Raw genomic sequence first — 26319 nt, forward strand, 5'->3', positions numbered from 1 at the left:
AATTTTGACCCAACTCTCTAAAGTTGACTACATTTCAATTGGTCCTGATACTGTATATAGCTTCCTGTCCTATTTCTTATACGACTGCACTGTTGGGTAGCGCCTGCAAGTTAAACATTTGTACACAGTGCATGTGACAACAACAACAAAAAACTTGAACTAGTTAATGGTTGGAAATATTTTGCAATAAAAACATGTTTTTGAAGCACTGAGGTAGATACAATGCATTCAGAAAGTATTCAGACCCCTTCCCTTTTTCCACATTTTGTTACGTTACTGCCATATTCTAAAATTGATTCAATAAAAAACAGAAATACCTTATTTACATAAGTATTCAGACCCTTTGCTATGAGACTCGAAATTGAGCTCAGGTGCATCCTGTTTCCATTGATCATCCTTGAGATGTTTTTACAACTTGATTGGAGTTCACCTGTGGTAAATTCAATTGATTGGACATGATTTGGAAAGGCACACACCTGTCTATATAAGGTCCCACAGTTGACAGTGCGTGTCAGAGCAAAAACCAAGCCATGAGGTTGAAGGAATTGTTTGTAGAGAGCGGAGACAGGATTGTGTCAAGGCACAGATCTGGGGAAGGGTACCAAAAATGTCTGCAGCATTGAAGGTCCCCAAATGCACAGTGGCCTCCATCATTCTTAAATGGAAGAAGTTTGGCACCAGCAAGATGCTTCCTAAAGCTGGCCGCCCGGCCAAACTGAGCAATCTGGGGTGAAGGGCCTTGGTCAGGGAGGTGACCAAGAACCCGATGGTCACTCTGACAGAGCTCCAGAGTTCCTCTGTGGAGATGGGAGAACCTTCCAGAAGGACAACCATCTCTGCAGCACTCCACCAATCAGGCCTTCAAGGTAGAGTGGCCAGATGAAAGCCACTCCTCAGTAAAAGGCACCTGACAACCCGCTTGGAGATTTCCAAAAGGCACCTAAAGACTCTCAGACCATAAGAAACAAGATTCCCTGGTCTGATGAAATCAACTCTTTGGCCTGAATGCCAAGCGTCACGTCTTGAGGAAACCTGGCAGCATCCCTACGGTGAAGCATGGTGGTGGCAGACGAGGAGGCTGTAAAGTAAAAAAAAAAATGGAAAAAGTGAAGTGGTCTGAATACTTTCTGAATGCACTGTACTTTTCTCCTTCCCCCTTCTGACACCTAGGTGGCGACACACATCTCTGCATGCCTTGCAGATATCTCAGATGGGATGTCGGCCCACCACCTCAAGCTCAACCTCGACAAGATAGAGATGCTCTTCCTCCCCGGGGGAAGGTCTGCCCGCTCCAAGACCTCTCCATCACGGTTGACAACTCCATGGTGTCCCTCTCCCAGAGTGCAAAGAACCTTGGCGTGACCCTGTTCAACACCCTGTTGTCCTCCATAAACATCAAAGCAGTGACTCACTCCTGCAGGTTCATGCTCTACAACATCCGTAGAGTACGACCCTACCTCACACAGGAAGTGGCGCTTGTCATCTCCCGTTTGGACTACTGCAACTCGCTGTTGGCTGGGCTCCCTGCTTGTGTCATCAAACCCCTGCAACACTGCAGCTCGCCTCTTGTTAAACCTTCCCATGGCCCTCCCACCCTCAGCCCAGTCCAAGGTCTTCTCTGTCCTGGCACCCCCATGGTGGAAGCAGCTTCCCCCTGAAGCTAGGACAGCAGAGTCCCTGCCCATCTTTTGAACACATCTGAAACCCAACCTCTTCAAGGGGTATCTTAAATCATCCCACAGTATCCCCCCCACCCCCATCACCTCGTGAACTAACACTTAAACTTGACTTTAATAGCTCAGACCTTGCTGATAGCTACTTTATTAAGGAAAAATGTAATTACTATGCCTGTGTTATGTGGTTGTCTCATCTACTGTCGCTATCTTAAGATGAATGCACCAACTGTAAGTGGCTCTGGATAAGAGTGTTTTCTAAATGACTAAAATGTAAATGTCATTGAGGTCCCGTGTGGCTCAGTTGGTAGAGCATGGTGTTTGCAATGCCAGGGTTGTGGGTTCGATTCCCACGGGGGACCAGTACGGAGAAAAAAATGTATGCGCTCACTACTGTAAGTCGCTCTGGATAAGAGCGTCTGCTAAATGACTAAAAAATAAAATGAGGTAGATATGTACATAAAGGTAGGGGTAAATTCACTAGGCAACAGGATAGATAACAAACAGTAGGAGGGTATGTGTGGGGGAGTAATAGTGACCAGTAGCAGGATAAATCGATAGATACTTATGGCATTAAATAATCAATGAACAGCCGTGTTCATTCTGTAATGATGTAGTAATAACCCTGGTTGATGACTCCCTATCACTACATCATCCATCATCATCATATTTGTGTATTAGTTCAATGGCTGGTCAGGAAACAAATATGCAATAAACAGTGCATACCATACCATAGTAGCCAAGAGACTACTGTTCATGTAATATATATATATATATATATATATATTAAAAAAAGAATGTGATTTTAAATCTAACTTTAATCACGACGATAACCTTATGCTTAACCCTAACCTTTAAATGAAGCACATTTTAGTTTTTAATACATTTGAATGATATTCCCCATTTAGAATGTGTGGCTGTGGTAACTAGTGGAAAGCCTGCTGCTGTTGCTGAGGCTGAGTGAACAACACTGTTGGTGGGAAAAAAAACCCTGTTGCCGATTTTGCTGAGCAGACTGAATGCATATCGAAATACTTTGAAGTCGGGGGAATATCCCCACGTTTTTGGTAAGTATAGTTAGTATTTTAAATGGCACGATTATTTAGCTAGCCAATTGCCATAATAAGCATATTTGCTAGCGACTGAGCTAACTAGGTACCTAGCTAAAAGCTAGCGGACGTACGGTAGCTGTTTTCTAGGGGGGGAAACCATCGCTTGCTATGCTAGGTAGTTAACTAGCTTGTTTGCATTTTGAGATGGGATCTTAGTTTGTAGCTACTAGATAACAACTACAAAAGCTGCATAAAAAAATATAAAAAAATAGTTCGTTTAGTTGAGCGATATGTTGAAAAGCTAAACGACCATCTAGCTAGGTGGCTAAATCAATGCACCCAGCCAGTTAACATATACTGCAGCTAGCCACTGATGCAAACCCTCCCTGGAAAATATTATAGTCTTGTTATTCTAAGATAAATAATAACCCTTAGTCTTTGTTTGCCGAATACTGATTGGATTGTTTTTTTTGTAATCAAGTGTTAGTAATATCGAAATATTAATATTCTATAGAATAGAACAATGAAAGTAGGAAAATATATATATATTTTCATGTAATTATGAATTGGGTGGGGGACTGGGGGCCTTAGCCAGAGCTCTTTCTGGTTATGGACGGCCAATACATTTTGTTTGGTATCATTGGATACGTGTCAGTAAATTTACTAACATTAGTAAGATTACAGTTGAAACCCGTGAAAGTAGCTAAGCCATCACTTAAATCTAGCCGCATCATGCAATTTGTCTTTTCTTTTCCAGGTTTGCATGCCACATGATCGGCCTACTTCAAAGCAGAAACCACTGAATGATATTTAATACATAGCTAGCTATTACAGTAGTAGGATAAAATATAGCGTGCTATTTCCAATGCATATGTTACGAGGCTGTAATTTGATAGTAACTAGTGGCTAGCTAAAGGGGTTGTTGGCTTGGATTGTTCTCTCTCTCTCTCTCTCTCTCTCTCTCTGTGTGTGTGTGTGCGGACTTCTCCTTGCAGTCTTCCCAGCATCACACCATTAGCCCCTGGCAACCAGTCCATAAAGACACATGCACACTAGGCTCTGCCATAGCAACATCTTGGATCCTTCAAGAGGAAAAACACTGAATGTGCTTCAGGGAAACACAATGGTTCTTTTGATGTGATGCATAAAAAGGCAGCATTTCGAACTAAACACTTACTGTCAGATACTGGTTAAATGTCAACAGTTGTTTTATTTCACTTTGTAGAATCTCGAAAGCTTCAAGAGCAGCTATTGCCGCTGTTGATGAAATGCAGAACTACTCAACACCTCTTTTTTGGGGGGGAATAGACCTTTACTTAAATTCCGTATTGTGCGCTTATGCTATGCAAAATATCGGTGACGTTATCTAAACTATGCTCATGGAAACGGTAGGAAGAGACAGTGTAGAAAAACAGTACGTTATACAGGAGGTTTATAAAGAATAATTTTTATGCAAGGTCAGTATTTGTATTAGGTCGTCCACACGTGTTGTTGTTTACCTCTGCAGAATGACCTAGAATATTCTGTTATTCAATCCATTGATTTCTTTCTCTTTATTTCTCACTCTCTCTCCCCCACCCTTTATTTCTCACTCTCTCTCTCTGTCTCTTTCTCTCTCTCTTTCTCTCTCTCACTCTCTCTCCCCCCTTTATTTCTCACTCTCTCTCTCTCGCTTTCTCTCTCTTTCTTTCTCTCTCTCTCACTTTCTCTCCCCCCTTTATTTCTCACTCTCTCTCTCTCTCGCTTTCTCTCTCTCTCTTTCTCTCTCTCTCGCTTTCTCTCTCTCTCTTTCTCTCTCTCTCTCTTTCTCTTTCTCTCTCGCTTTCTCTCTCTCGCTTTCTCTCTCTCTCTCTTTCTCTCTCGCTTTCTCTCTCGCTTTCTCTCTCTCTTTCTATCTCTCTCTTTCTCTCTCTCTCTCTCTCTCTCTCTCTCCCCACCCTTTCTCTCTCTTTCTCTCAACAGTTTAGGATGAGCATGGAAGATTATGACTACCTGTTCAAAATTGTACTAATAGGAAATGCCGGTGTTGGGAAAACCTGCCTAGTCCGACGCTTCACTCAGGTTAGTATCGTAATCGTACATCAAACCTTCTCATATGTATATACTGTATGTATATACTGTACTCTATACCATCTGCTGCATCTTGCCTATGCTGTTCGGGCCATCACTCATTCATATATCTTTATGTACATATTCTTATTCATTCCTTTACACTTGTGTGTATAAGGTAGTTGTTGTTAGATATTACTGTATGGTCGGAACTAGAAGCACAAGCATTTCGCTACACACACATTGTTAGCAGATGTTAATGCGAATGTGACAAATAACATTTCGTTTGATTTGAACCTGCCTAGTCCGACCCTTCACTCAGGTTTTTATCAATATTATACACTGCTAAAAAAAATAAAGGGAACACTTAAACAACACAATGTAACTCCAAGTGAATCACACTTCTGTGAAATCAAACTGTCCACTTAGGAAGCAACACTGATTGACAATACATTTCACATGCTGTTGTGCAAATGGAATAGACAACAGGTGGAAATTATAGGCAATTAGCAAGACACCCCCAATAAAGGAGTGATTCTGCAGGTGGTGACCACAGACCACTTCTCAGTTCCTATGCTTCCTGGCTGATGTTTTGGTCACTTTTGAATGCTGGCGGTGCTTTCACCCTAGTGGTAGCATGAGACGGAGTCTACAACCCACACAAGTGGCTCTGGTAGTGCAGCTCATCCAGGATGGCACATCAATGCGAGCTGTGGCAAGAAGGTTTGCTGTGTCTGTCAGCGTAGTGTCCAGAGCATGGAGGCGCTACCAGGAGACAGGCCAGTACATCAGGAGACGTGGAGGAGGCCGTAGAAGGGCAACAACCCAGCAGCAGGACCGCTACCTCCGCCTTTGTGCAAGGAGGAGCAGGAGAAGCACTGCCAGAGCCCTGCAAAATGACCTCCAGCAGGCCACAAATGTCCATGTGTCTGCTCAAACGGTCAGAAACAGACTCCATGAGGGTGGTATGAGGGCCCGACGTCCACAGGTGGGGGTTGTGCTTACAGCCCAACACCGTGCAGGACATTTGGCATTTGCCTGAGAACACCAAGATTGGCAAGTTCGCCACTGGCGCCCTGTGCTCTTCACAGATGAAAGCAGGTTCACACTGAGCACATGTGACAGACATGACAGAGTCTGGAGACGCCGTGGAGAACGTTCTGCTGCCTGCAACATCCTCCAGCATGACCGGTTTGGCGGTGGGTCAGTCATGATGTGGGGTGGCATTTCTTTGGGGGGCCGCACAGCCCTCCATGTGCTCGCCAGAGGTAGCCTGACTGCCATTAGGTACCGAGATGAGATCCTCAGACCCCTTGTGAGACCATATGCTGGTGTGGTTGGCCCTGGGTTCCTCCTAATGCAAGACAATGCTAGACCTCATGTGGCTGGAGTCTCTCAGCAGTTCCTGCAAGAGGAAGGCATTGATGCTATGGACTGGCCCGCCCGTTCCCCAGACCTGAATCCAATTGAGCACATCTGGGACATCATGTCTCGCTCCATCCACCAACGCCACGTTGCACCACAGACTGTCCAGGAGTTGGCGGATGCTTTAGTCCAGGTCTGGGAGGAGATCCCTCAGGAGACCATCCGCCACCTCATCAGGAGCATGCCCAGGCGTTGTAGGGAGGTCATACAGGCACGTGGAGGCCACACACACTACTGAGCCTCATTTTGACTTGTTTTAAGGACATTACATCAAAGTTGGATCAGCCTGTAGTGTGGTTTTCCACTTTAATTTTGAGTGTTACTCCAAATCCAGACCTCCATGGGTTGATAAATTGGATTTCCATTGATTATTTTTGTGTGATTTTGTTGTCAGCACATTCAACTATGTAAAGAAGAAAAAAAAAAATATTTAATAAGATTATTTCATTCATTCAGATCTAGGATGTGTTGTTTAAGTGTTCCCTTTATTTATTTGAGCAGTGTACATCAAATCTGCCTAGTCCGACCCTTCACTCAGGTTATTATCATAATCGTACATCAAACCTGCCTGGTCAGATGGTTCATTCAGGTTAGTGTCGTAATCGTACATCAGTCTCATCAATGAGTTTGCGGGGGGAAAAAAATATATATATTTTAAATTCTGTAATTTTTCGGTCCATTTCCCAGGGCCTTTTCCCGCCTGGACAAGGGGCTACCATAGGAGTTGACTTCATGATCAAGACTGTGGAGATCAAAGGGGAAAAAGTAAAGGTCTGTCAATCACACTTCATGTACAATTACTTTAGAGTTCTATAAAGCAGGGTTTCCCAACTGGAGTCCCATGGGCTGAATTTGACCCGCAGGTGATTTTATTTGCCCCCCCAAGTTTTCTGAGACTGTAAAAACACCAGCAACTCGGCTCCAAGTGATTTTCATTTCGGAAAACTGTTTCAAAGTATTCTCATGCAGAATAGAGAGATATGTGTGATCGTATACAAATGGATTGTCATGTTTTAGTCAAATATTATATCTGTTTCGGGCTTCTTGCGATCAATTTGCAGTCTATACATTTATTTGTAATTATGTTATGACCCCCTGACCATCCTCTCAAGAAAAAATTCGGCCTGCGGCTGAATCTAGTTGATGACCCCTGCTGTAAAGGAATCTAGTTGATGATCCCTGCTGTAAAGGAATCTAGTTGATGATCCCTGCTGTAAAGGAATCTAGTTGATGATCCCTGCTGTAAAGGAATCTAGTTGATGATCCCTGCTGTAAAGGAATCTAGTTGATGATCCCTGCTGTAAAGGAATCTAGTTGATGACCCCTGCTGTAAAGGAATCTAGTTGATGACCCCTGCTGTAAAGGAATCTAGTTGATGATCCCTGCTGTAAAGGAATCTAGTTGATGATCCCTGCTGTAAAGGAATCTAGTTGATGATCCCTGCTGTAAAGGAATCTAGTTGATGATCCCTGCTGTAAAGGAATCTAGTTGATGATCCCTGCTGTAAAGGAATCTAGTTGATGATCCCTGCTGTAAAGGAATCTAATTGATGATCCCTGCTGTAAAGGAATCTAGTTGATGATCCCTGCTGTAAAGGAATCTAGTTGATGATCCCTGCTGTAAAGGAATCTAGTTGATGATCCCTGCTGTAAAGGAATCTAGTTGATGATCCCTGCTGTAAAGGAATCTAATGAATTAGTTAAATGAATGCCCAGACTAAGGAGCTCTGGACAAAGAGCTGTGATAATGTGATTTGAACACTTTTTTATATTTTCCTCCAGCTGCAGATCTGGGACACAGCAGGCCAGGAGCGTTTCCGTTCCATCACCCAGAGTTACTACCGGAGTGCCAACGCCCTCATCCTCACCTATGACATCACGTGTGAGGACTCCTTCCGGTGCCTTCCGGAATGGCTGAGGGAGATTGAGCAGTATGCCAACACCACCGTGGTCACTATTTTAGTCGGTGAGATTAGCGTTCACATACTGTAGTAACGTGCGTCCTAAATTACATCCTATTGTTTAGAAAGTTGCACTATGTTTGACCAGAACTCAGTGTGGACCAATAGCATTGCGTCACATTACATCACATTGATGTCAATATCCCTCTGGTTAAAGGTCAAGCCCCATGCAAAAGCAATGGTCATCAGTCCAAGGACTAGCTCAACGTAGGAAATCAAAAAGTTATTCGGGTATTTAAAGTAGATGGCATCTTGAAATGTGCTATTGGCTTATCAGGGTAGGGTCAGATGTCCTAAAGATATACTTACCGGTAACTAATTTCTGTACTTTTATCAGACAATGTACAACAAACTAATATTAGATGCAATTGTTCCACGGGGTTAGGTTACCATGCGTCCACTCTAGAATTTGGGAAGGGATTTTTATCAAGAGTGAAAAAGCTTCATAGATAATGTATAATATGTATGTTGTTATTGAACCCGGGCTGTATCACAACCGGCCGTGATCGGGAGTCCCACAGGGCGGCGCAGAATTTGTCCCAACGTCGTCCGGGTTAGGGGAAGGGTTTAGCTGGGGTAGGCCGTCATTGTAAAATAAGAATTTGTTCTTAACTGACTTGCCTAGTTAAATAAAAGTAAAAAAAAATATATATATATATATATATAAAAATGTGACGCTTTCCATTCTATCTGCTATTGAAAATATTTAGATTAGATAACTCCCTTTTTGGAATGTCTTTTTTTATTTTATTTTTTGGCAAAGAACACAACTTGTGAAAAAGATCAACAGTGTCGTTGATGCTTAATGTCAGTGGTGAGAGGTTAAAGTCACTCTGTAAAAATCAGCCTATTCACTAGACACTATGGCTGACGGTCATTATTAAAGGGAAACATGTCCATTCTCTTCCAGTGTATTTCATTCAATGTCATTTACCTTTTTTATTTTATTTTTTGTCCTTCTTCACCCTCCAGGCAATAAGATCGACCTAGCGGAGAAAAGAGAAGTCGTGAGGCAGAGAGCTGAAGAGTTTGCGAACTCCCAGAGCATGCTTTATCTGGAGACGTCAGCTAAGGAGTCCGATAATGTGGAGAAGCTCTTTCTGGATCTGGCCTGCGAGTTGATCCGCGATGCCAAACAGAACACACTGGACAACAATGACACGGCTAACGCTATGCCAGGAGAGGGAAAAACCATCAGCTACCTGGGCTGCTGCAGCACTAACTAGTTCAGATTCTGAGAGTGTTGGGTCGTGTTCATTCCTGTTCATAAGGGAACAACACCAACGGCTGGGGCGGGGCGAGGTGGTTCTTAATCGGACAGATTTAGCTCAGTAACCTTCCGGGTTACCCTCTGTTTTGGGACGTTTTCTTCCAGGTTTAATGCCTATTGAACGCGACCCTGAGCTGTATTATGGCCATGCAGCTGTGCTGAGTACACTACAAAGTAGACCTAACACAATGGAATGGATTTGGCAGGATGTCTTTTTGTCTGTTTGTTCCAGTCCAGACTCCATGGTGCCACATGTCAGTCTTTTTTTTTTGTTGAGTATCCTCCATCATGCCTTTTTAATTATTATTTTTTAATACCTTCAACAGAACAAGAGTATGATCTGTACCAATCACCTTCTTTGTTGTTTTATCCTCGCGGGAATTAGAAATATGTTTCAGAGGATGCAATACAAGTCGCTGCCACTAGATGGGAGTACATCACTTTGTATTCCTGGTGCAACAGGATTGAAACATATTGTACTATAGAGCCTTGTTGCAAGATGATGTGAGTTATTGGGAGGTTTACAAAGGTTCAACGGGGGGGAGATGGTTGTGCCTCCTTCCTGTGGGTTGGTGGGGGTAGATTAAAATGAAAATCCAGGAGAAGTCACCAGCAGTGTTACCTGATTTCAAAAGCACCACAATTATTTCCTCACAAACAGGACATGTACAGCCCAATTCAAGTTTAAAAAAAAAAAAAAATTATTTGTCAACAAATGATCATAAATAAGATTTGAATAGATAAATGTGTGGGAATGGGAAACTACTCAACCGCTTAACAAAAAATAAAATACAATTCAAAACACTTATGCATTTACATTTTGATGCATGCTTACATGAAATTGTTTGTTAGTGTGGCCTACCTATACAATGCACAACTTTAATATATAGATATTATATACCCTTTCGATTTAGGCTTCCTCAGTTGACCTATTGGTTATTGAGTAATTGATTGGTGCCATTTAAAAAACATTTTTTTTTTACAGTATTGAAAGAAATGAAAAGCCCAATTTGCCAGAAGTGATCAATAAGGGTTTTTGTGTTTATTCCTCATCAGTACACTTCATGTCCGAGAGCTCATAGTAAAAATTCAAATTCCTTCTAGTAGCATATACCCAGTATGGTTAAACTCATTTCAAATTGTATCAATATTATAAAATTCATTGCACATGTAATTTTGTCTCTAGGCTCAATTTACTCAAGTGTCTATTGGTGTATGTAGTTTGACACGCCTGATTGCAATGCAGTGCTACATGGTAAAGAAAGCAGTCGGTATGTATCCTGTGCTATTCACTATATAGTCAGTGCTCTACCTTTGACCAGAGCCCTATGAGCCCCGATGGGTTCTGGTCAAAAGTAGTGCACTTATATATAGAGAATAGGGATGCAGCTGAAGTATTGTTTTTGTCTGCTTTGTCCATGAGTGATGTTGTTCATTTCAGATAATGGACCAGTGTTCATGAATGATGATGTTCATTTCAGATAATGGACCAGTGTTCATGAATGATGATGTTCATTTCAGATAATGGACCAGTGTTCATGAATGATGATGTTCATTTCAGATAATGGACCAGTGTTCATGAATGATGATGTTCATTTCAGATAATGGACCAGTGTTCATGACTAAATGTAACAATTCCCTTAATGTATTTGTCTGATTGTTTGCACATGTTATTACAATGGAACTGTGAATCTATATATATATTTTTTTCGTTTTAAAATAGATTCTCAACATTTTTACCTGCTGCTACATTTATTTTAACATTTTCATGTTGTCTAATATGAAATCAAACCCGTACTCAAGAATAGATTATATTTATTCTTAAGTTAAACAGAATTCTGTATCGCCAATTGTATTATTTTATTTTTTGAATGCATTGTTTACTTGATAATGCATTTAATAATGTACTACATTAACTATTCAGTTAATCCATAGCCTTTAGTCAGTATCTAGTTAGCTGCACGGAAAATATATTTCAACTTTTCAAAGTGTTAAAACACTAATAAGTTCACTTCAACATTTAAGTTCAAAATGTATTTGTTTTCTTTACAGTTGATATAAAATAAAAAGGAGCAATCTGCTGTTTCTAAATACATTTATTAGATTTAAATGAGTGTCAGCTGTTTCCAGACATCAACAGTACTCTAATATTAAGATGTGTCCATGACATCTCATGTGATCTATTGTGATTTTTAGAGTGACCAATCACGTCATGTTTAACTATAACAGGAAATGTGAATTATTATGTGGATTATAATTAATGAATTTTTTTTGGGGGGTTGTTGTTGGGGGTTGATATAATTTTTCGTTAGGGCAACTCGAATCTGAAATTTCAAAGTGGAAATGACAAACTTTTAGAAGCCTTTTTAAAACTAAAAAAACCTACTACACGTTTGCATTTCCTGCTTTGCAGATAAATTCTCAGCAACAAAAGAGTGATCAAATTAAGAGACTACATCTGTAGTGTTCACTTGCCCAATGCTTGCGATGATTTGAAAGTGTCATGCATTCTATATTACCACATTTTTCTTTGAAAGCAAAAAAAAAAAATGTTTAGAATTTTTAGTTTTGTAAACAGAATTATTTGTAGCCTGGGGTACCAGTCTGTTTGTGCTAACATTCCACTCCTTGTACTCCTTGTGGAATGTTGTAATGTTGGCATAAAACAGGTCTGGATTTCAGGATAATTTGTACTGTATTCCATATTCTTATGCTTTTGGTGTTTTTTATCTTACAGCTCCTGCCATATATTTGAGTGTCTTCTAGCTTTATTTTATAGACCTGATTGCCATGGTGTACTGTTGTTACACAGCATCATAATCTGCTGTATATTGATAATGTAGTTTTAATATTTCAATTTCTTGTTTATGTTGTACGCCTGTATTTTAACTTTAGCACTTTGCTTTTATATTACCGGTAATATATACTTTATTTTTTTTTTTTTTTTCTCTCCTCCTGAACATTATTTGATTAAAAACTAATGTTAATCTAGCTGGTATTGTTGTCTTTTGACTGCTATAGTACCGAGTAACTTGGTCAAACTTGGTGTTTACCCATGTTTCTGTCTCGTACTTTTCCTTCTATGGTCTAGAGACTCTAGAAGGAGTAAAATACAGTAAAATACTTCAATAGAATACAGTTGAGAAGCATTAGGATGTTGTTACATTTTATTTGGATATTAATGTTTTTTTTTCTTTTATGTGTACAAAATAATACCTAAGGCTTACCTGTATTACATTAAATAATCACACTAAACATGACTCGTGTTTCTGACTCATCCATTATTGCAAATGGTCATTTTTAAATAATAATTTAAAAAGGAGGAGTCGCTCACTATTTTACAACTTAATGTTAGATGGTTCTAGTCAATGGGGCAGGAGAAACTGTAATTCATGGTTCAGTTTTCTTTTAAAACAGCCACTACAAACTTCAACTATCTTTAGCCACTGCTAGCTTAAAAATCTATGGAAGTGCCGGCCGGGGGCTGGAGGATCCGGACTGGGGAAGCGTCGCTGGAGGCTCCGGACTGGGGAGCGTCGCTGGAGGCTCCGGACTGGGGAGCGTCGCTGGAGACTGGACTGGGGAGAGTCGCTGGAGACTGGACTGGGGAGAGTCGCTGGAGGCTCCGGTCTGGGGAGCGTCGCTGGAGGCTCCGGACTGGGGAGCGTCGCTGGAGGCTCCGGACTGGGGAGAGTCGCTGGAGGCTCCGGTCTGGGGAGCGTCGCTGGAGGCTCCGGACTGGGGAGCGTCGCTGGAGGATCCGGACTGGGGAAGCGTCGCTGGAGGCTCCGGACTGGGGAGAGTCGCTGGAGGCTTCGGACTGGGGAGCGTCGCTGGAGGCTCCGGACTGGGGAAGCGTCGCTGGAGGCTCCGGACTGGGGGAGCGTCGCTGGAGGCTCCGGACTGGGGAGAGTCGCTGGAGGCTCTGTACGTGAAGCAGGAACAGGACACTCCGGACTGAGCATGCGCACTGGAGGTCTGATGCGTGGAACTGGCCTAGGTGGCGCAAGACTGGTAGCACGCACCTCAGGGCGAGTGCGGGAAGGAGGCACAGGACGTACCGGACGATGGAGGCGAACTGGAGACCGGGCATGCTGAGCAGGCCTACTCCTTCCTGGCTCAATGACCATCTTCGCCCTACACCGGTGAGGAGCTTGCACCGATCACACCATAACCTATTGCTCGCTCCTCAGCACGTCCGCTCCGCAGTACCCTTTCCCCCAGTACCTCTCTCCGGAATCTTGCGTCGAGCTCCGCGCTTGACTCCCTGACTGGCTCCGGGTTTACTCCACGGCTCTCTCCGATAAGCACAGGAAGTTAGATCAGGTCTCCCCCCTGACATCGCCAAACTCCCCGTATGCCCCCCCTCCACCTTGCCTCTTGGAGGATATAGCGCCTCATAGTATCGTCGCTCCCTCTTTGCTTCTTCTATTTCCTCCCTCGGGCGACGATACTCCCCAGCCTGGCTCCAGGGTCCTTTCCCAATCCAGGATTTCCTCCTCCCAAGTCCATGACTCCAGATACTTCCTCCAACGCTGCTTGGTCCTTTTTTTTGGGTGGGTTGTTCTGTCACGGCTTTCTGAAGGATCGGACCAAAACGCAGCGTGTTCGTAGTTCCACATCTTTTTATTAATCGTGAAACTAAAATGCAATACACCAACCACTTTAAATAACAAAAGCCGTAACGCAGAGCAGGCAAACAAAACACTACTCAAAAAATTAACAACCCACACATGGAAAACAGGCTACCTAAGTATGGTTTCCAATCAGAGACAACGATAGACAGCTGCCTCTGATTGGAAACCATACCTGGCCAACGCATAGAAAAGGAAAACATAGAAATAGAAATCTAGAAACCCCCACAATGAAACAGAAACCCCCAAAAACACACCCAAAAACACCGCCCCTGTCACGCCCTGACCACTCTACTATGGAAAATGACCTCTTACAAGGGTCAGGACGTGACATGACCATAAAAAAAAAATACTGTCCAGATCACCTGAAATCAACTCATATTTGGTTTGATTTTACTTAAAAGTGATTCGGCCTTTACATAGATTTTTAGCTAGCGTTGCTAAAGTTAGCTGAAGTTTGTAATTGTGCGGCCCAACGCAGGAGATGAGTAGCAGGTACAGGGAATCAACCATTTAATACAGACGGACATGGAACAGGAACAGCATCTGGACATAAACACGACACGACAAACACTACTACAGGGAACAACACAGAGGAGCAGACATACAGGGAACAACACAGAGGAACAGACATACAGGGAACAACACAGAGGAGGAGACATACAGGGAACAACACAGAGGAGCAGACATACAGGGAACAACATAGAGGAACAGACATACAGGGAACAACACAGAGGAACAGACATACAGGGAACAACACAGAGGAACAGACATACAGGGAACAACACAGAGGAACAGACATACAGGGAACAACACAGAGGAACAGACATACAGGGAACAACACAGACATACAGGGAACAACACAGAGGAGCAGACATACAGGGAACAACACAGAGGAACAGACATACAGGGAACAACACAGAGAACAGACATACAGGGAACGACATACAGGGAACAACACAGAGGAACAGACATACAGGGAACAACACAGACATACAGGGAACAACACAGAGGAGCAGACATACAGGGAACAACACAGAGGAACAGACATACAGGGAACAACACAGAAACAACAAGACATACAGGGAACAACACAGAGGAACAGACATACAGGGAACAACACAGAGACCATACAGGGAACAACACAGAGGAACAGACATACAGGGAACAACACAGACATACAGGGAACAACACAGAGGAACAGACATACAGGGAACAACACAGACATACAGGGAACAACACAGAGGAGCAGACATACAGGGAACAACACAGAGGAACAGACATACAGGGAACAACACAGAGGAACAGACATACAGGGAACAACACAGACATACAGGGAACAACACAGAGGAGCAGACATACAGGGAACAACACAGAGGAACAGACATACAGGGAACAACACAGAGGAACAGACATACAGGGAACAACACAGACATACAGGGAACAACACAGAGGAACAGACATACAGGGAACAACACAGAGGAGCAGACATACAGGGAACAACACAGACATACAGGGAACAACACAGAGGAACAGACATACAGGGAACAACACAGAGGAACAGACATACAGGGAACAACACAGAGGAACAGACATACAGGGAACAACACAGACATACAGGGAACAACACAGAGGAACAGACATACAGGGAACAACACAGACATACAGGGAACAACACAGAGGAGCAGACATACAGGGAACAACACAGAGGAACAGACATACAGGGAACAACACAGAGGAACAGACATACAGGGAACAACACAGAGGAACAGACATACAGGGAACAACACAGAGGAACAGACATACAGGGAACAACACAGAGGAGCAGACATACAGGGAACAACACAGACATACAGGGAACAACACAGAGGAGCAGACATACAGGGAACAACACAGAGGAACAGACATACAGGGAACAACACAGACAAGGGAACAAACAGACATACAGGGAACAACACAGAGGAACAGACATACAGGGAACAACACAGAGGAACAGACATACAGGGAACAACACAGACATACAGGGAACAACACAGAGGAACAGACATACAGGGAACAACACAGAGGAACAGACATACAGGGAACAACACAGACATACAGGGAACAACACAGACATACAGGGAACAACACAGAGGAACAGACATACAGGGAACAACACAGAGGAACAGACATACAGGGAACAACACAGAGGAACAGACATACAGGGAACAACACAGAGGAGCAGACATACAGGGAACAACACAGAGGAGCAGACATACAGGGAACAACACAGAGGAACAGACATACAGGGAACAACACAGAGGAGGAGACATACAGGGAACAACACAGAGGAACAGACATACAGGGAACAACACAGAGGAACAGACATACAGGGAACAACACAGAGGAGGAGACATACAGGGAACAACACAGACATACAGGGAACAACACAGACATACAGGGAACAACACAGAGGAACAGACATACAGGGAACAACACAGAGGAGGAGACATACAGGGAACAACACAGACATACAGGGAACAACACAGACATACAGGGAACAACACAGAGGAGCAGACATACAGGGAACAACACAGACATACAGGGAACAACACAGAGGAACAGACATACAGGGAACAACACAGAGGAACAGACATACAGGGAACAACACAGAGGAACAGACATACAGGGAACAACACAGAGGAACAGACATACAGGGAACAACACAGAGGAGGAGACATACAGGGAACAACACAGACATACAGGGAACAACACAGAGGAGCAGACATACAGGGAACAACACAGAGGAACAGACATACAGGGAACAACACAGAGGAACAGACATACAGGGAACAACACAGACATACAGGGAACAACACAGAGGAACAGACATACAGGGAACAACACAGACATACAGGGAACAACACAGAGGAGCAGACATACAGGGAACAACACAGAGGAACAGACATACAGGGAACAACACAGAGGAACAGACATACAGGGAACAACACAGAGGAGCAGACATACAGGGAACAACACAGAGGAACAGACATACAGGGAACAACACAGAGGAACAGACATACAGGGAACAACACAGAGGAACAGACATACAGGGAACAACACAGAGGAACAGACATACAGGGAACAACACAGAGGAACAGACATACAGGGAACAACACAGAGGAACAGACATACAGGGAACAACACAGAGGAGCAGACATACAGGGAACAACACAGGAGCAGACATACAGGGAACAACACAGAGGAACAGACATACAGGGAACAACACAGACATACAGGGAACAACACAGAGGAACAGACATACAGGGAACAACACAGAGGAGCAGACATACAGGGAACAACACAGAGGAACAGACATACAGGGAACAACACAGGAACAGACATACAGGGAACAACACAGAGGAACAGACATACAGGGAACAACACAGAGGAACAGACATACAGGGAACAACACAGAGGAACAGACATACAGGGAACAACACAGAGGAACAGACATACAGGGAACAACACAGAGGAGCAGACATACAGGGAACAACACAGAGGAACAGACATACAGGGAACAACACAGAGGAGCAGACATACAGGGAACAACACAGAGGAACAGACATACAGGGAACAACACAGAGGAGCAGACATACAGGGAACAACACAGAGGAGCAGACATACAGGGAACAACACAGAGGAACAGACATACAGGGAACAACACAGAGGAACAGACATACAGGGAACAACACAGAGGAACAGACATACAGGGAACAACACAGAGGAACAGACATACAGGGAACAACACAGAGGAACAGACATACAGGGAACAACACAGAGGAGCAGACATACAGGGAACAACACAGAGGAACAGACATACAGGGAACAACACAGAGGAGCAGACATACAGGGAACAACACAGAGGAGGAGACATACAGGGAACAACACAGACATACAGGGAACAACACAGAGGAACAGACATACAGGGAACAACACAGAGGAGCAGACATACAGGGAACAACACAGACATACAGGGAACAACACAGACATACAGGGAACAACACAGAGGAACAGACATACAGGGAACAACACAGAGGAGGAGACATACAGGGAACAACACAGAGGAACAGACATACAGGGAACAACATAGAGGAGCAGACATACAGGGAACAACACAGAGGAGCAGACATACAGGGAACAACATAGAGGAGCAGACATACAGGGAACAACACAGAGGAACAGACATACAGGGAACAACACAGAGGAACAGACATACAGGGAACAACACAGAGGAACAGACATACAGGGAACAACACAGAGGAATCAGACATACAGGGAACAACACAGAGGAACAGACATACAGGGAACAACACAGAGGAACAGACATACAGGGAACAACACAGAGGAGCAGACATACAGGGAACAACACAGAGGAACAGGGGAACAACACAGAGGAGCAGACATACAGGGAACAACACAGACATACAGGGAACAACACAGGAACAGACATACAGGGAACAACACGGGAACAGTATATGCGCGTAATGAAGGTAACAGCTGTGTATGATGATGGGTAGCCTGGCGCCCTCAAGCGCCAGGGAAGGAGCAGATGACATGGACATCAATTAAGGCAGCCCCCTCTCTGATTCAGAGGGGTTGGGTTAAATGCGGAAGACACATTTCAGTTGAATGCATTCAGTTGTGCAACTGACGAGGTAACCCGTTCCCTGTATATAAGTGCATTCAGGAAAGTATTCAGACCCCTTGGCTTTTTCCATTATCAATGGAAACAGGAAGCACCTGAGCTCAATTTGAAGTCTCATAGCAAAGGGTCAACTGAGCCTTCCCTGTGGCTCAGTTGGTAGAGCATGGTGTTTGCAACGCCAGCATAGTGTGTGCAATGCCAGGGTTGTGGGTTCGATTCCCACGGGGGGCCAGTACAAAAACTAAAAAATATGAACAAAAAAAATGTGTGTAATGAAAATGAAATGTATTCACTACTGTAAGTCACTCTGGATAAGAGCCTCTGCTAAATGACTAAAATGTGAATAGTTATGTAAATAAGGCATTTCTATAAAAAAAAGATCTAAAAAAAAATAATCTAAAAACCTGTTTTCGCTTTGTCATTATGTGATATTGTGTGTAGATTGATGAGGGGAAAAAAATATTTTACAAAATGTGGAAAAAGAGAAGGGGTCTGACTACTTTCCCAATGCACCGGAGCATTTGAGAACGTCATGCGTACCGAATGCACTGAGGTAAACAGAACGTGTTTATCATTTAAGACAATCATAAAGTGAAGTGTCAACCTGGGGTTTAATCATTAGTCCAGACAGTTACAATTGCAACTAAACCGAGAGTTTCTATTGGAAACATTCAGGTAGGTCTCTCTCCGTTTCTCTCCGTTTCAGAAACGTTTTGCAACGGAATCTGCATAATGAATATACCCCAGGCGTCAACACAACAGCTCCATTTGCATCCATCTTGTCGCAACTCGAGATCAAAGGCTACATTTTAACTGAAAACCTTTACACCATATACCAACTGTTACTTTGTCATCTTTGCCCACTCTGTCCATAGATTAACTTGCACCACGGCACAAAGTCTTCTCATATGATAGCTTAATTGTTCATCAACTTGTGACTTGCATGCACTTTTGATTTGCTGACAGGCAACTTGACTTCCTCTTAGTGAAACATCAACAAATCTTAACTAGGTTCTTCCTTCCTACTCACCGCTGCTGCATCATGCGACTGCAGCCCACACAGATCACTTTATATAGACTGTTCATACAGGTTTTTCTTTAGTATAGTCCTGGCCACTGCAGATATGAGGTCTGGAGGATTCGTTTCGGTATCCAGACCGGCCTTAACGTCTATCGTTCTCATCTTATCGCTCTATTGTTTTCATGTGTTGGCGCTCAAGTCGCAACTTTTGACGAGGCATGGCGGGGTTACAGATCTCAATGCTCAGGACACCGTCATCAACTATGAAACATGGTATTTTGACCAGAAGGTACGTTTCTTTTCGCTATAATGAAGTTATTGACAGCTGTCATGATGTCTGTCAACAATCACTGTCTAGACAAAGAGACTAGACTAATCAGCTCTGTACTATAAAGACCACTCAGACTTGGATGGCTGAGACCTTGTTGCACAGGAACTGAAGAACTTGCCTGACTTGACATCGGAAGACCATGACCCTGCTTGAGCTGCTGATATTTATACACGAAAGGGAGCTCTCAGAAATGTATCCAAATTTGTGGACTGCTCTCAGAATTTGTGTTACTCTTCCAGTGACCCCTAGCTGAAGCAGAGAGGAGCTTTTACATTTTAGTCATTTAGCAGACGCTCTTATCCAGAGCGACTTACAGTAATGAATACATACATTTCATTTTCAATTCATGCATTTAAAAAAAAAATTATACTGGCCCCCCCGTGGGAATCGAACCCACAACCCTGGTGTTGCAAACACCATGCTCTACCAACTGAGCCACAGGGAAGACTTTTCAAAGCTGGAGCTCATCTAATCCTACCTGAGGTCCACCATGTCACAGGAACACCTTTAGTAGCCTTGCTGTCATCAGTATTAACCATGCAATTGCTGGGGCAGATTTGTTATGACGATGTAATTGATGACTAGGCATCAAGGAAGGCAAGAAAGGTCAGGATGTAGATGACAGTTGTGTCATTTAGTTTGTGTGTTTCTTGTTTGAAGACCAATAGTGTAATAACCAGGTTCTCTTCTTTATAAGTGTGTTATTCTATTTGTGTATTTGTGTCATAAAGGATTTGTGCAATTTAGTTTTATTTGTGTGTTTTTTGGGGAGGGGAGTTCGCCCAGGGAGCCATACAAGCTAGAGCCACCACTGAGTGACAGTGACTGAGTTCAGGCCAGGGTATTGGGTTGAGGCCGGCTAGTGATGGCTATTTAACAGTCTGATGGCCTTGAAATAGAAGCTGTTTTTTTCAGTCTCTGGTTTCTCAGCTTTGATGCACCTGTACTGACCTCGCCTTCTGGATGATAGAGGGGTGAACAGGCAGTGGCTCGGGTGGTTGTTGTCCTTGATGATCTTTTTGGTCTTCCTGTGACATCGGGTGGTGTAGATGTCCTATCCTATTCTACACAGACACACAGACACACACACACACACACACGCACGCACACACACACACACACACACACACACACACACACACACACACACACACACACACACACACACACACACACACACACACACACACACACACACACACACACACACACACACACACACACACACACACACACTAGCTATCTTTTTAGCTAGTTGGAAAGCGAAGCAAATGTGCGTGAAGTATGGAAAATATGGGTTACACATCCAAACAGTGACACGCTTACTTACGGGTCCTTCCCAACAATGTAGAGAGAAAATAAAGATAAATAATAGAAAAAATAATAATAACACAAGGAGCAGGTAGCTTAGCGGTTAAGAGAATTTGACTGGTAACCGAAAGGTCACTGGTTCAAATCCCAGAGCTGACTAGGTGAAAAATGTGTAGTTGTGCCCTTGAGTAAGACACTTAATCCTCTAAGTCGTTTTGGATAACAGAGCATCTGCTGACTAAAATGTAAAATAGAAATCACAATGAGTACTGATAACTTGGCTATATACATGGGGTACCAGTACTGAGTCAATGTGCAGGGGTATGATGGAGATAGATATGTTCATACATTTTGTTACGTCACAGCCTTATTCTAAAATTGATTAAATTGTTGTTTTTCCTCGTCAATCTAGACACAATACCCCATAATGACAAAGCAAAAACAGGTTTTTAGAAATTTTAGCAAATTTATAAAACCTTTAAAACTGAAATATCACATAAGTATTCAGACCCTTTACTCAGTACTTTGTTGAAGCGCCTTTAGCAGCGATTACAGCCTTGAGTCCTCTTGGGTATGATGCTACAAGCTTACCTGCATTTGGGGAGCTTCTCCCATTCTTCTCTGCAGATCCTCTCAAGCTCTGTCAGGTTGGATGGGGAGCGTTGCTGCACAGCTATTTTCAGGTCTCTCCAGAGATGTTAGATTGGGTTCAAGTCTGGCCTCTGGCTGGGCCACTCAAGGACGTTCAGAGACTTGTCCCGAACACACTCTTGCGCTGTCTTGGCTGTGTTCTTAGGGTCCTTGTCCCGTTGGCTGGTCACTTAGAAATGCCCTTGTTTTTGAAAGAAAATGATTTTTTTTGTCCATTAAAATAACATTAAATTGATCAGAAATACAGTGTAGACATTGTTAATGTTGTAAATTACTATTGCAGCTGGAAACGGCTGATTTTTATTGGAATATCTACATAGGCGTTCAGAGGCCCATTATCAGCAACCATCACTCCTGTGTTCCAATGGGACATTGTGTTAGCTGATCCATTTTAAAAGGCTAATTGATCAGTAGAAAACCCTTTTGCAATTATGTTAGCACAGCTGAGAACTGTTGTGCTGATTAAAGAAGCAATAAAACTGTCCTTCTTTAGACTAGTTGAGTACCTGGAGCATCAGCATTTGTGGGTTTGAATACAGGCTCAAAATGGCCAGAAACAAATAACTTTCTTCTGAAACTCGTCAGTCTATCCTTGTTCTGAGAAATTAAGGCTATTCCATGCGAGAAATTGCCAAGACACTGAAGATCTCGTACAACGTTGTATACCACTCCCTTCACAAAACAGCGCAAACTGGCTCTAACCAGAATAGAAAGAGGAGTGGGAGGCCCCGGTGCACAACTGAGCAAGAGGACAAGTACATTAGAGTGTCTAATTTGAGAAACAGACGCCTCACAAGTCCTCAACTGGCAGCTTTATTAAATAGTACCCTTCAAAACACCAGTCTCAACGTTAACAGTGAAGATGCGACTCCAGGATGCTGGCCTTCTAGGCAGAGTTCCTCTGTCCAGTGTCTGTGTTCTTTTGCCCATCTTAATCTTTTCTTTATATTGGCCAGTCTGAGTATGGCTTTTTCTTTGCAACTCTGCAGAGTAGTACAGGAGGGGACTAAGCACGCACCCCTGAGGGGCCCCCGTGTTGAGGGTCAGCGTGATCGATGTGTTGTTGCCTACCCTCACCACCCAGGATCCAGTTGCAGAAGGAGGTGTTTAATCCCAGGGTCTTTAGCTTAGTGATGAGCTTCGAGAGCGCTATGGTGTTGAAAGCAGAGCTGTAGTCAATTAATACTCACACAGATGTTCCTTTTGTCCAGGTGGGAAAGGTAGGTGTGGAGTGCAATAGAGATTCCGTCATCTGTGGATCTGTTGGGGCAGTATGCAAATTGAAGTGGAACCAGGATGTCTGTGACTATGGTGTTAACATGAGCCATGACCAGCCTTTCAAAGCATTTCATGGCTACAAATGTGAGTGCTACAGGGCGATTTTCATTTAGACAGGTTACCTTAGTGTTCTTGGGCACAGGCACTATGGTGGTCTGCTTGAGACATGTTGGTATTACAGACTCGGTCAGGGAGAAATGGAAAATGTCAGTAAAGACACTTGCCAGCTGGTCAGCCTATGTTCTGAGTACGCATCGTGGTAATCTAACCTGTGGCCTTGTGAATGTTAACCTGTTTAAAGGTCTTACTCACATTGGCTACGGAGACGGTGATCACACAGTCGTCCAGAACAGCTGGTGCTCTCATGCATAGTTCAGTGTGTCTAGCAAAGCTGAGTATAGAAGGTATTTAGCTTGTCTGGTAGGCTCGTGTCACTGGATAGCTCACAGCTGGGTTTCCCTATGTAATCCATGATAGTTTGCAAGCCCTGCCACAACCGACAAGTGTCAGAGCCGGTGTAGTAGGATTCAATCTTGGTCTTGTATTGATGCTTTGCCTGTTCGATTGTTCGTCTGAGGGCATAGCGGGATTTCTTATAAGCTTCCGGATTAGTGTCCCGTTCGTTGAAAGCGGCAGCTCTAGCCTTTAGCTCGATGCGGATGTTTCCTGTAATCCATGGCTTCTGGTTGGGATATGTACGTACAGTCACTGTAGGGATAATGTCATCGATGCACTTACTCATTAAGCCGGTGACTGATGTGGTGTACTCCTCAATGTTATCGGATGAATCCTGGAACATATTCCAGTCTGTGCAAAACAGTCTTGTAGCTTAGCATCCGCTTCATCGGACCACTTCCGTATTGAGCGCATCACTGGTACTTCCTGTTTGAGTTTTACTTGTAAGCAGGAATCAGGAGGAATAGAGTTATGGTCAGATTTTCCAAATGGAGGAGGGAGAGCTTTGTATGTGTCTCTGTGTGTTTCACCTGTAGTTGCACAGCTGATATGCTGGTAATAATTAGGTAAAACGGATTTCAGTTTTCCTACTTTAAAGTCACCTGCCACTAGGAGCGCAACCTCTGGGTGAGCATTTTCTTGTTTGCTTATGGTCCTATACAGCTTGTTGAGTGTTGCGCTTAGTGCCAGCATCAATTTGTGGTGGTAAATAGACAGCTATGAAAAATAGTATGGTCTACAGCTTATCATGAGGTATTCTAACTCAGGAGAGCAGAACCTCAAGACTTCCTTAATATTTGAGATCGCGCACCAGTTGTTGTTCACGAAGAGACACACCTTCTTCCCTGAGCTACCCCATTCTGTCCTGCTGATGTATAGAAAATACAGCTAGATTTATATTCACCATGTCCTTGTTCAGCCACGACTCTGAGAAACATAGGACATTTCAGTTCTTCAGATCACATTGATAGGATAGGCTCGAACTGAGCTCATCCCGTTTATTCTCCAGTGATTACACATTCGCCAATAGAACGGAGCGTAGAGGCGATTCATCCACACTCCGCTGTACAGTACCAGTCAAAAGTTTGGACACACCTACTCATTCAAGGGTTTTTCTATATTTGTACTATTTTCTACATTTTAGAATAATAGTGAAGAGATCAAAACTATGAAATAACACATATGGAATTATGTAGTAACCAAAAAAGTGTTAAACAAATCAAAATATATTTTAGATTTTAGATTCTTCAAGGTAGCCACCCATTGACTTGATGACAGCTTTGCACACTATTGGCATTCTCTCAACCAGCTTCACCTGGAATGCTTTTCCAACAGTCTTGAAGGAGTTCCCATATATGCTGAGCACTTGTTGGCTGCTTTTCCGTCACTCTGCGGTCCAACTCATCCCAAACCATCTCAATTGGGTTGAGGTCAGATGATTGTGGAGGCCAGGTCATCTAATGCAGCACTCCATCACTCTCCTTCTTGGTCAAATAGCCCTTACACAGCCTGGAGGTGTGTTGGCTCATTGTCCTGTTGAAAAACAAATGATAGTCCCACTAAGCCCAAACCAGATGGGATGGCGTATCGCTGCAGAATGCTGTGGTAGCCATGCTGGTTAAGTGTGCCTTGAATTCTAAGAAAAATCACTGACAGTGTCACCAGCAAAGCAACCCGACACCATCACACCTCCTCCTCCACGCTTCACGGTGGGAACCACACATGCAGATTTCATCTGTTCACCTACTCTGCGTCTCTCACGGCGGTTCGCACCAAAAATCTCAAATTTGGACTCAGATTTCCACCTGTCTAATGTCCATTGCTCGTGTTTCTTGGCCTAAGCAAGTCTCTTCTTATTACTGGTGTCCTTTAGTAGTGGTTTCTTTGCAGCAACTCAACCTTGAAGGCCTGATTCACACAGTCTCCTCTGAACAGTTGATGTTGAGATGTGTCTATTACTTCCCACGGGGGGGCCAGCACAGGAAAAAAAAAAAAAAAATGTATGAAATGAAATGTATGAAATGTATGCATTCACTACTGTATGTCGCTCTGGATAAGAGCGTCTGCTAAATGACTAAAATGTAAAATGTAAATGTGCTTGAACTCTGTGAAGCATTTATTTGGGCTGCAATTTCTGAGGCTGGTAACGGTAATGAACTTATCCTCTGCAGCAGAGGTAACTGGGCCTTCCTTTCCTGTGACGGTCCTCATGAGAGCCAGTTTCATCATAGTGCTTGATGGTTTTTGCGACTGCACTTGACGAAACATTCAAAGTTCCAGACATTTTCCATATTGACTGACCTTCATGTCTTAAAGTAATGATGGACTGCCATTTCTCTTTGCTTATTTGAGCGGTTCTTGCCATAATATGGACTTGATCGTTTACCAAATTGGGCTATATTCTGTATTCCACCCCTACCTTGTCACAACACAACTGATTGGATCAAACACAAGGAAAGAAATTCCACAAATTAAGTTTTAACAAGGCACACCTGTTAATTGAAATGCATTCCAGGTGACT

General features: G+C 43.3%; 1 protein-coding gene across 1 annotated transcript; it reads left to right on the plus strand.

Moving 5' to 3' along the window:
- The first annotated feature begins 2587 nt into the window (after positions 1-2587).
- Positions 2588-12689, plus strand: rab30 (RAB30, member RAS oncogene family). Its single transcript, XM_014163691.2, has 5 exons — positions 2588-2740; positions 4688-4786; positions 6887-6970; positions 7981-8164; positions 9132-12689. Exons 2-5 carry the CDS (start codon positions 4694-4696, stop codon positions 9383-9385), a joined length of 615 nt encoding a protein of 204 aa, XP_014019166.1. The 5' UTR covers positions 2588-2740; positions 4688-4693; the 3' UTR covers positions 9386-12689.
- Positions 12690-26319: the final 13630 nt, after the last annotated feature.

Source organism: Salmo salar, chromosome ssa20 (genome assembly GCF_905237065.1).
Source record: "Salmo salar chromosome ssa20, Ssal_v3.1, whole genome shotgun sequence".
NCBI lineage: Eukaryota > Metazoa > Chordata > Actinopteri > Salmoniformes > Salmonidae > Salmo > Salmo salar.

Bases quoted from the DNA above. Each gene is read 5' to 3' on its own strand.
- rab30 (XM_014163691.2), top strand. From the start codon at position 4,694: ATGAGCATGGAAGATTATGACTACCTGTTCAAAATTGTACTAATAGGA. The intron at 6,971-7,980 runs GTCTGTCAATCA...ATTTTCCTCCAG, and splicing joins TCAAAGGGGAAAAAGTAAAG to CTGCAGATCTGGGACACAGC. The intron at 8,165-9,131 runs GTGAGATTAGCG...TTCACCCTCCAG, and splicing joins CGTGGTCACTATTTTAGTCG to GCAATAAGATCGACCTAGCG.